The sequence below is a fragment of the Lepus europaeus genome, chromosome 9, assembly GCF_033115175.1.
Source record: "Lepus europaeus isolate LE1 chromosome 9, mLepTim1.pri, whole genome shotgun sequence".
In the NCBI taxonomy this organism is placed as follows: domain Eukaryota; kingdom Metazoa; phylum Chordata; class Mammalia; order Lagomorpha; family Leporidae; genus Lepus; species Lepus europaeus.
The window spans coordinates 12,864,363-12,875,288 of NC_084835.1; the positions used below are offsets into that span (position 1 = coordinate 12,864,363).

Genomic DNA, 10,926 nt, shown 5'->3' on the forward strand with positions numbered 1-10,926 from the left:
CCCCGCCCCTACCTCGTGAGCCCTGCCAGCCTCCCGACGCGCCGTCCCAGGGCCCGCCGCCCCCCAGCGCCCCCTGCGCTCGGCTCCCGCGTGCCTCCTGTCCCCACGGCGCTGCGCGTGTAAGTTTGGGGTTCGAGAGCCGGCAGGGGGCCTGCGGCTTTCTTAGCTTCAGGGTCTCTGCGGATGACTGCGAGCCGCGCCGAGCTGGTGGGCGATCGCTCTGCTGTGCGTGGGCAGGGGTACTGAGGGTGTCGTGCGCCCGTGCGCTGGGAAGGGAGTTGGGGGGCGCCTGGCTCTCAGCCACCGGCTCCTGTGCGCATTTGGGGCGCCCAGGTCAGCGGTGCGCCGCCTGCGCCGTCGGTGCGTGCGTGTCGGGGGGGTGGGGTGAGAACCTGGCTTTCTAACTTTTGGTCCGTGTTTCTGTTTTTGTCCCCGAGGGCGGGGGCCCAGTGTGAGCGCCCGCCTTGGGCACCACTCTGTGTGTGTTGGGGGTCGCGGGCGTCGGGACCAGTCTCTGTGCGTGACCCCGAGTGCACGAGTGTTGGGCTCCGGGGCTGCGGGTCACCACGTGAGAGTGCGGGGCTGGGCACCCTCCCCCGCCTTCCTTTCGTTTTGAGCTTTGCGCTGTCCTCGCGCCGGAGGCTGGCCCGCCGCAGGGCTCCGCTGCGGCCCAGTGGCGTGCGGGACGGCGCGTCGTGGGACTTGGAGGGCGGTGTCGGGGGCCGGAGGCACCCCTCACTCTCCCTTCCGTCGCTCAGGGCCGCCACTGCCTCCACCCAGACCCTGAACCTCGGGCCATGGAGGTGGCGCCGGAGCAGCCGCGCTGGATGGCGCACCCCGCCGTGCTGAATGCGCAGCACCCCGACTCGCACCACCCAGGCCTGGCGCACAACTACATGGAGCCCGCACAGCTGCTGCCCCCTGACGAGGTGGACGTCTTCTTCAACCACCTCGACTCGCAGGGCAACCCCTACTACGCCAACCCAGCCCACGCACGGGCGCGCGTCTCCTACAGCCCCGCGCACGGTGAGCCCGGGCCCGTGGGTGACCCAGAGTGCAGGCGCCGCGCGCCAGGCGAGGGAAGGGAGGAGGGCCCTGCTGTTGGCTTCCCGGATGTGGGATCCGCAGGGATCCGAGCAGCTGAGAAATCGGGGAGGGAAGGGGGGCTGCAGCCTCCTGGGGAAGACTGGGGACCAACGGGGTTTCTGTCCATTTCCAGCTGGCTCCTGAGGGTACCCCGTAGGCCTTGGTCCCTCAGCCTTGGCTTGGTAACTCTGATTGCTAGCAGCTGGCGCGCTGTGTTTCTGGTGTTCTTTGGGGAGGGGGCTCCTGCTGGCTGGTTTCTGAGTTGTGACCCTGTGTGTCTGTCTAGGGCGCAGCCCAGCCCCCTGCCTCCCTGACCCACTCTCCTTCCACCTGCAGCCAGGCTCACCGGAGGCCAGATGTGCCGTCCACACTTGTTGCACAGCCCGGGTTTGCCCTGGCTGGACGGGGGCAAAGCAGCCCTCTCTGCTGCCGCCGCGCACCACCACAACCCCTGGACCGTGAGCCCCTTCTCCAAGACACCGCTGCACCCCTCAGCTGCTGGAGGCCCTGGGGGCCCGCTCTCCGTGTACCCAGGGGCAGGGGGAGGGAGCGGGGGAGGCAGTGGGAGCTCCGTGGCCTCCCTCACCCCCACTGCTGCCCATTCTGGCTCTCACCTCTTTGGCTTTCCGCCCACACCGCCCAAAGAAGTGTCTCCAGACCCCAGCACCACAGGGGCCGCCTCCCCGGCCTCCTCTTCTGCAGGGGGTAGCGCGGCCCGGGGGGAGGACAAGGACGGGGTCAAGTACCAGGTGTCGCTGACCGAGAGCATGAAGATGGAAGGTGGCAGTCCCCTGCGCCCGGGCCTGGCCGCCATGGGCACGCAGCCCGCCACACACCACCCCATTCCCACCTACCCCTCCTACGTGCCGGCTGCCGCCCACGACTACGGCAGCGGTCTCTTCCACCCAGGGGGCTTCCTGGGCGGCCCGGCCTCCAGCTTCACCCCTAAGCAGCGCAGCAAAGCACGCTCCTGCTCAGGTAAAGGCTGGGGCTGGGCTCTTGGTGGAAGTGGGGGTGGTTGGTGCCTTTGGGGCGCACTGTGAATTTGGAGAGGGGATCTGGGAACAGGTGATGCTCCTCTCTGACAGCCCCTGACAGACGTCTGCGACCTCAGAACGGGGGAGAGGGGATCCTGAAACTTTGTCCCTTCTTCTTAAGTGTCCCTGGTGGCCATCAAAGCCCCATCCCCTGCCCTACACCCCTTGCCACCTGCCCTCCCAAGTTGGCCACTGCCAGACCAGAATGGGAATTCCCCCTTGCCCTCCCCAGATCTTAAGTGAAAATTCGAGCAGCCTTATGACTGAGAGCGCGGGAATGCAGGCTGTAGGCGAGAAGCAGGGCTGCGTGTGCGTGTGTGTACGTGTGTCTGTGTGCACACGCACACGTGTGAGCTTCAGGCACTCCTGAGGTCCAGAGCCTTCAGGAATCTGGTTCTCCAAGTTAATCAGTCTGATCCTGGGATTTTGATGCCTCCTGATCTCCTTGGGAGATCTGCCCCAAGCAAAATCCCCTGGACTTGCTCCTGCCCGGGTGAGCCCTCCGGCCCTCTCTCCCAGGGCGGCTGAGGCTGCGGGTGCCCGCACCCCCTATGCCCGCAGTGACCGGCTGGGGCCAGGCTGAATTTGTCTAGGAATCTGGCCGTTGACAAACACCCGAGGCTAGCTTGGGGGCCCTGCTGTTAATAGCTGGCAGGGGAAGATTCCTTAAACTTTCATCCTGAGTACAGGAACCACCGACAATTTTCGAGTGAATCGGGGAGAATTTCCTGGGGCAGCCTGTGGCTGCTGGCTCTGGCCCCCGGCTCCCGCTGCCCCGACTCCACTCGGGGGTCCCCGGTTCCACTCAGACCGGCCAGCTTGCATTTTCTTAGTCCTTTCTCTCAAGTTAGTTTTCATTTTATTTGAATTCCAGATGGCCTCTCAACAAAATGAAAAAAAAAAAAAAAGCACCACTAAACCAACAACAAAACAAAACAAAACAAAAAGGCCACTTAGTTTCAAAGTGAAAGAGCCTCCTTTTAAATTTTGCTTTAAAGACTGACAGCTTGGATCCGGATCCAGGAATGGATCGGAGGGCTTCCGAGGAAGGGGAGAACAGCTGGGGGCAGATAACTTTTCTTTCTGACCCTGGACGGGGAGCAGAAAGCCCGAGAGGGTGGAGGGTGCTGACTGGGGACGCACACCGGGCGGGAGAAAGGAGAGAGGTGAAATCGCGGGCCCAAAGGTGGCCCCTGGGGCGGGCCGCAGCCAGGTGGGGCTGGGTGACTCCCACCCCCGCCCTGCCCTGGGCAAAGTTTGCTGTAAATACCCTCTCCTGGCCCTGACCCCGTGCCGTCCTCCTCCCTTGTTTCCCTTTCTGCCCCGGGAGGATTTGTCATGGGGGATTTTGGCCGTAAACGGTTTTGGGGACCCTCTCCCAAGTTCCTCCCTCTCCCAGGTCTGGGACTGAAATCAGCCCAGATGCAGCCTGGCCGGGCGGACCGCATGCCTGAGTGGCGCCCAGCGCCGGCTCGGCTGCCCAGCCGCCCGCCCTGGCTCCCGCCCGTGACCTTGTCTCCCCTCCTGTCACCATCCAGAAGGCCGGGAGTGCGTCAACTGCGGGGCCACGGCCACCCCTCTCTGGCGGCGCGATGGCACTGGCCACTACCTGTGCAACGCCTGTGGGCTCTACCACAAGATGAACGGGCAGAACCGGCCGCTCATCAAACCCAAGCGGAGACTGGTAAGGCGCGGCCAGGCGGGCTGGGACCCGGGGCCGGGGAAGGGACCCCCGCCTGGACGGGTCAAGGGGGAGAAAACCCGACTGTCCTGGCCGAGCAGACTGCACTAAAACCCCTCTGACATTAGAGTTGCTGCAGCGTCCTTCTTTCTGGCCAGACCTCATCAGCAGCCCACCGGCAGCCCCGAGTCACCGGCTCAGGGATGCCCCCTCGCTGAGTGTCCAGGGGCCACCTCCCGGCCTCTGGCCTCTGTTTAACTCTTTATAAAAATAGGGCCGTGAAGTACTTTTCCCCGTGGCTGGCTCTGGGCAGCCTCCCGCGGCTTTCCAACTCCCAATCTCCTCCCGCTTATTTAAATAAAACACACACACTCATGCCGGCCACCAAAAAAACCTGCCCTTTATTATTTTTCCATGGAGTCACCTATACTGTGTATTTTCATTTGGGTGATTTAAAAAAAATGCCCTTTCGGATCTCCTGCCGGAGTTTCCTATCCGGACATCTGCAGCCTGAAGATAAGGAAACTCCGTGTATCTGTTTCCGGACTCTGTGAGTTGTGAGAGTCTCCCCGGCTCAGTCCTGCCTCTCGCTGGGCTGTTTTGAAATTTCTAATACCCTCCGCTCTGCAAATAATGCGCAAAATGCTAAGAATAATAAATATATTTTTTCAGGGCGAAGTGATTTATGAGGCTTAAATCGTTCCCCCGCTTTGGGGGCCCTTTCTACCCGCCTGGAGCGAGGGCGGGGTGAGGGCCCGGGTGGAGGGGGGTGGAGGATACGGCGTTGGCCCCTGAGTCAGAATTCCAGCTTCAGGCCTCTTACTCACCCTGCCCCTCCCCGCCCCCGCAGCTGCAGTCCCTCATCCCCTCCGTGGCCAGGCTCGGGCCTGGGGCCATTCCCGATGCTGCTGGCCTCAGCTCCCTCCACCACCCCCTCCCTGGGCCTGTGGCCTCCAGCAAGGGGCTGGGGGGGACCCCCGCCTGTGGGCGTGGGGCTGGCGCTGGTAGAGCTGGGGGCCGGGGTAAGGGTCTGCTCTCTTGGAGAAAGGCTCCTCCTCACTTTCTCCCAGGCATTTCCTGAGGGAATGGGACACAGAGGGGCTGGGAGGGGGAGGTTTGGGGTCATGGGGCTGGACCAGCAGCCCAGCACCTGGCCCAGCTGGCTACACATGGACATGTGTCTCTGGCCACATGCACGTGACTCCTGCCCACTTGAAACGTGGAGCGTGCAATCGAAGGAAGGGCATTTTTAACCTTGTTATGTCGCAGTCTGACTTAAATAGGCCCATGTCAGTGGCTGCCTGGCCCTTCCCCTAGCCATCCTGGGCAACCTGCGGGGTCTCTGGCCCTGGCCTCCCGGGACCCTGACTCATCCAGGATTATGGATTCCGAGGGAGGCTCTAGAGCCTGGGGGCCGCCCTTCTCAGGCCCTCAGTTTCCCTGGTCACGGAATTGGATTGCTCAGCAGCTGCGTGAGGGGGCTGAGTTCCCCGTCTCGATTTTGCGATCCCCTGGACTCTCAAAGCCGGCTTCTGAGAGCTCTTTCTTCTAGAGCTCCGTGATTCTCGGACTTGTGGAGTTCTCAGATTCTGAGATTCCTCGGTCCTGAGAGGTCTCCCTTCCCCTGTGAGGTTGAGCGCTCCCTTGGCGGAGCGGGTGGAGGCGGTCAGGGAGGGGGGTCGAGGCGGGGCGTGGGAGCCAGCCCGCTGACGCTGCCCGCCCTCCCCGCCCTCCCAGTCCGCCGCCAGGAGAGCAGGCACCTGCTGTGCGAACTGTCAGACGACAACTACCACCTTATGGCGCCGAAACGCCAACGGAGACCCTGTTTGCAACGCCTGTGGCCTCTACTACAAGCTGCACAATGTGAGTGCGCCCCGCCCCGGCCTGCCTGCCCCTCCCCAGGGACCTCTGCTCTTTGTGCTGCCAGGCAAGAGGCCCCAGTCACAATATCCAGCTTGGCTTGGCTTGGGAAGCTTGCTGCTGCCCGCACAACAAGCCCTGGGCGCCAGAAGGCCCTCCCATAAGAGGGGTCCCTGCTTAAAGGACAGAGCTGGCTGGCAGGGCCCAATGGGTCCAGGGAGGTGGGAGGTGGGATCTCTGTGTTTAAAAAAAAAAAAAAAAAAAAAAAAAAAAAAAAAAAAAAAAAAGCTGTGGGCAGTGGTTTACACACTGGAATCCCACATCCTAGCACCCGGGTTTGAATTCTGGCCCCACCTCCTGACTCCAGCTTCCTGCTAAGGCAGACCCCGGGCGGAGGCGGCCGTGATGGCTCAAGCAGTTGGGTTCCTGACACCCCAACACTGGGAGACCCGGAATGAGTTCCTGGCTAGGATTGAGAGGGCTAGGCCACTGCGGGCATCTGGCCAGTGAAGCAGCTGATGGCAGCTCACTCTGACTCTTTGCCTCTAAGTAAATATACTTTAAAACTTCAAAATGTATAGAAACTGTAATAAAATAAGATGCTGGGGGTGGGAAGCATCTCAGTTGTCTGGCATTGTTGGTGGAAGGCTGAGTGAATGCCTGGAGTGGGCCAGTCCTGTCCAGCCAGAGCTGCCCTCCTGACAGGGTAGCGGCTGATGAGGGCAGGGCTGCAGTTTGCGTCTGGAGATTGGCCCAGAGGCATGGCCGATTTCCTGGGGACCCCTAGGCCAGGCCTGCCTTTGCCCCGCCTGTGCAGACGTCCAGCAGGGGGTCCTGCTGGGGAAGGGACCTTGACCCCTGAGGGCTGCCTCTGGTTGCCTCTAGGTTAACAGGCCACTGACTATGAAGAAGGAGGGGATCCAGACCCGGAACCGGAAGATGTCCAACAAATCCAAGAAGAGCAAGAAAGGGGCGGAGTGCTTCGAGGAGCTGTCCAAGTGCATGCAGGAGAAGTCGTCCCCCTTCAGTGCGGCTGCCCTGGCTGGACACATGGCACCTGTGGGCCACCTCCCGCCCTTCAGCCACTCAGGACACATCCTGCCCACCCCGACGCCCATCCACCCCTCCTCCAGCCTCTCTTTTGGCCACCCTCACCCATCCAGCATGGTGACCGCCATGGGCTAGGGACAGCCTCCCGCTGGACGACAGGGCGATGCTGAGGAGGGCGGCTGGCGGATTGAGGCTGGACACTCCCAGGATGGGTGGACCGACCCCTGGCTGCCCAGCCCTCCCTGCAGATTGCTGCCGCTCCTGCCAGCCCAGCCAGAGCCTGGGCCCCTCTCCCTTGAGGGCCCCGTGTCGGCCTGGGGGCAGTTACTGTGAACGCTCTCAGCCGGGATGAGAGAGGCCGCCCGTGTGCACGGCTGCCGCCCAGCCAGGGTTTCCTTGGTGGACAACTCTGTGGAGAGCAATTTAAAAGGACAACTTGGGGACAGAAAAGGAGGGGGCGGGGAACAGATGAAGGAAATCCTATTTTGAAGGAAAAAGGAGTAGGCAAAAATAATTTATTTTGCTCTTGTTTCTAACAAGGACTTGGAGACTCGGAGATTTGAGCTGTCCCAAGCTCTCCCACTTCTCCCCTGGGCCTGTCCACCTGCCAGGGCCGCGGCGTGGGGTGGCATGGGGCAGAGGCAGATCTGCGGGACCCCAGCCTGCACCCCCTTCTCCTCCTCTGGCTGCCATCTCCCAAACACCACCGAGGGGCCGGTGGCCGGGCCCTGGAGGCAGAGACAATCGCGGGCGGTCCGGTCCGGCGCAGATTCCCAGGCCAGGGCTGGGTCACAGGAAGGAAACAACATTTTCTTGAAAGGGGAAATGTCTCCAGATCGCTCCCTTGGCTCGGACAAGGCCGAAGCTGGTGTGACCCATGTCCCCTCCGCGGGCCCAGGTCACGGCCCGCCTTCTGCCAGGCAGACCCCCTGTAAATACCGCCTTTTTCTGCAAATCCCTCCACCCTTCCCCTCTCACTCTGAGACGAAAGAAAAAAAAAAAAAACATTAAAAAAAAAAAAAACTACATAAGCTTAACTCGCTGATGAGTTAGTCGTTTTATTTTTTAAACTTTTTTTTTTTGGGTCCAATTGTACGGTGCTGCAGAAGTTGCGCTCTGGAAGGGAATCAGACTGCAAATAGGTTGGCGCTTTCGCAGTTACGTTTGCAAAAAGTGCTTGGATCCCAAGGCCCTAGCAGGGAAGCTGAGGGCTGGGGTCAGGGTGGGCGCCTGTTGGCTGGCTGGCGTTGTGTAAAGCCAGAAGTTGGGGTCACCTCCCGGCTGGGGTCCTGGGGGGTCTGCTTCACTGTGGCTCTCTGGATCCTTCCCAAGGTACAGCTGTACATAGACGAGTCCCGAGCTCCGGCTGTGTCCGCGGTGGTGGCGGGGTGCGGCGGCCCGGGACGAGGGCTGTGCAATAGGGCAGGCTGCCGCTGCGGGAGCACCGTGGCCAGAGTAACTTATTTTGTACTCGTATCGCAGAAGCAGAGGAATCGGCAGTATTTTCTGTTTTTATGTTTTATTTGACCGGTTTTATTTTGGATTAGTGAACTAAGTTATTGTTAATTATGTACAACATTTATATATTGTCTGTAAAGATTGTATGCTATCCTCCTATTCCTCTAAAGTGAATACTGTTAAGAATAATAAAATACTTTTTGTGAACGCCCCGGCATGTCTTGGGAGCTCCCGGGGCTGCTGGGTCCCGGGTGTGGATCTGCGAGCTGTGTGGTGCTGCTCCTGCTGCCTGTCGTGGGGTGGAAGGGAGGGGCTTCTAGAGTATGGGGTGGGGCCCTGTTTGGCCTGGGTTTGAAGGTTGGATTTCACATGGATGTCCTGGTACCCCTCCTCTGAACTGCTTCCCTGCGGGTCTCCTCCTTGTCACCTCACAGAGGTCCGTGTTGCTGGGTGCCCACTGTGGAGGTGGAGGGAGGAGTCTCCAGCCTTTGGGCCTTCTCCTCATGGCTCAACAAAGTTCCTGTGGGGAGTGGGGAGGCTCTTGCAGAGCCCAACAAGGCCTGACTCCACCCCCGGCCCCCATTCACCTCCTCTCAGTTCTGGTTTCTGATTCCTGCTCATTGGCCAACATGATTACTGGTGTCTGTTCACTGATGCCACTGACTGCTGTCATCTGGGGTCGATGATGGTGGTCATCAGAGACAGCCACCATGACTGCCGTTCCTGGTCAAGACACACACGACCACCAGAGCTCTCTGATCACCAACAGTTATCTACCAGTGTTTCATCCATGCTTCTCATCAGCGATGTGTCTGGTCACCAGCGGCTCCCAGTAGTTGCCACACCACATCTGATCACGAATATCTTTTCTCATCGATGTTTCTGACACCTGTGTGTTGGTCACCATGCACCCTGTCACGCATGTGCGAGGTCATCTGTGTTACCCAAGTCATGGGTTAGTGTTCATGATGGATTGTGAGCTGTGATCTCCAGCCGCTCCAATCACACTATTTCCCCTCACCAATGTTTCTGTAGCCATGTCCATGTCACATGACCAATATCTCCTATTGACAATGGCCCTGATTATAGAATCCTCTCTCGCCATGGAACTTTCCATCAGCGTGGTTGGTCTCCGGTGACTGGGTACCAAGTTCCCTGGCGTCTGGGATCATCAGCACCAGTGTCTCTGATCACTAAATTCTCGGGTCATCGGTGCTGCGGTCACACACAGCTGCCCTCACCACACTCCCTGGAGCCGCGTCTGAAGGCGCCGAGTCGGATCACCAGTGTCTCCTGCATGCTTGGGCATCAAGGACCAGTGCACCCCACGCTGTCATCACTACTGCTCTGATGCCTCACATCCTCTGTCTCTCATGTCCCCAGGTGCTAGTTCTGGCCACCAGGCCTCTGAGCACTGCCTCCGGTCATTAGCGCGTGGCACGCCCCTCTCAGGTCAATGCTCCGTCTGAATGACAGCATCTCTGGCTGACTCCTCCGGCCGTTCCTGATTGCCAGGTTCCCTGGCTGATCACCGATGTCTTTGGTCCAGGAGATTTTGGCTTAATCCTGCTACAGACTGCTGGTGTAAGCAGGGTCACAGAGCTGGGGAGGCCACCAGCTTGTCCCAGCCGTCAGGATGGAGTGGCATGGGCGGCTCTGGGACTCACCATGGACACCCGTGCCCTGTGTCTCTCCACTCCCCTGCCCACTTCCCTCCCTGTAGACTGGGTACCCAGAGCAGACGGTGCAGTGGCCCTGGACCCCCAGGCCCTCTCAGCAGCTCCTCTTCCTCACATCCAGCTGCAGAGTAACCAGGCCTCGCGTCTTCCTGCCAGCTGTAGCCACCGTGAGGGCAGGGACGGACACAGCTGCAGGCTTTGTGCCTAGGTGATCACGGATTCAAGTGTGCACAGGTACGTGCTTGCAGCACAGCTCCCGGACACGAGCACTCCAAAGACAACAGGAATTCCTGCCTTTGAGGAGCTTACGTTTGACGCATTCAGCGAGGCAGCATTCCTGGCCTCCTGGAAACCCTGCTATTTGACCCAAAGCCCATTGCTCAGAGCCAGAACCTGGAGCCCGGGGTTGAAGTCTAGAATCTTGCAGCCTAGAAGCTAAAACCAGGCACCACAGCTCTGTGTCCCAGCACTCTCTAGCCCAGCGCCCCAGATGAAAAGCACAGAGGCCGGCACTTAAATACAGAGCCTGGAGCTTGGAGCTCAGAACCCAGAACTTGGAGACAGAGCCAGAGCCTCAACCTAGCATCCAGATCTCAGAACACGGAGTCTAGAACCTGGGGCCCTGAACGTGGAACCCCAAATCTACAACCTGGAGGCTGGTACCCAGAAAACCATAGCTTAACACCAAGGACATGGAGAATGAGGCTGTAGGCCCCAGAGCCTAGAACACCAAATCCAGAGCTTAGAACTCAGCTCAGGGCCTAGAGGGAAGAATCCAGAGCCCAGAGCTCGGGATGAGCATCCGAGGAGCCCACCTTCTTTCTTGTTCCCCCTGGCTTATGTCCCTTCCCCTGTCAATCAGTGTTTTGAGAGCACCGAAGGCCAGGCCCAGTGGTGGGTACCCGGCAGGAGCAGATGGGTGGGCTCCTTCTCCCTGTGGAGGCAGCTCCAAGAATGCAGGGACTGTGTGTTGTCCCTCTTCTGTCCCCTGTGTCCCTCACTGGCTTGTGGGAGGTGCAGAGATTCCTCTTTGTATCCCACAAGTGTCTGTCCATGGGCCCTGTTTGTTCCCAGA

General features: G+C 60.0%; 1 protein-coding gene across 1 annotated transcript; it reads left to right on the forward strand.

The window, feature by feature from the left end:
• The first annotated feature begins 44 nt into the window (after nt 1-44).
• Nucleotides 45-8,388, forward strand: GATA2 (GATA binding protein 2). Its single transcript, XM_062200566.1, has 6 exons — nt 45-119; nt 759-1,026; nt 1,423-2,064; nt 3,662-3,807; nt 5,542-5,667; nt 6,550-8,388. The coding sequence occupies exons 2-6, from the start codon at nt 798-800 to the stop codon at nt 6,847-6,849; spliced, it is 1,443 nt and encodes a 480-aa protein (XP_062056550.1). The 5' UTR covers nt 45-119; nt 759-797; the 3' UTR covers nt 6,850-8,388.
• Nucleotides 8,389-10,926: the final 2,538 nt, after the last annotated feature.

Coding starts and splice junctions, on each gene's coding strand:
- GATA2 (XM_062200566.1), top strand. CDS start 798: ATGGAGGTGGCGCCGGAGCAGCCGCGCTGGATGGCGCACCCCGCCGTG. Junction 3,808..5,541: donor TCAAACCCAAGCGGAGACTG/GTAAGGCGCGGC, acceptor CCGCCCTCCCAG/TCCGCCGCCAGGAGAGCAGG. Junction 5,668..6,549: donor TCTACTACAAGCTGCACAAT/GTGAGTGCGCCC, acceptor GGTTGCCTCTAG/GTTAACAGGCCACTGACTAT.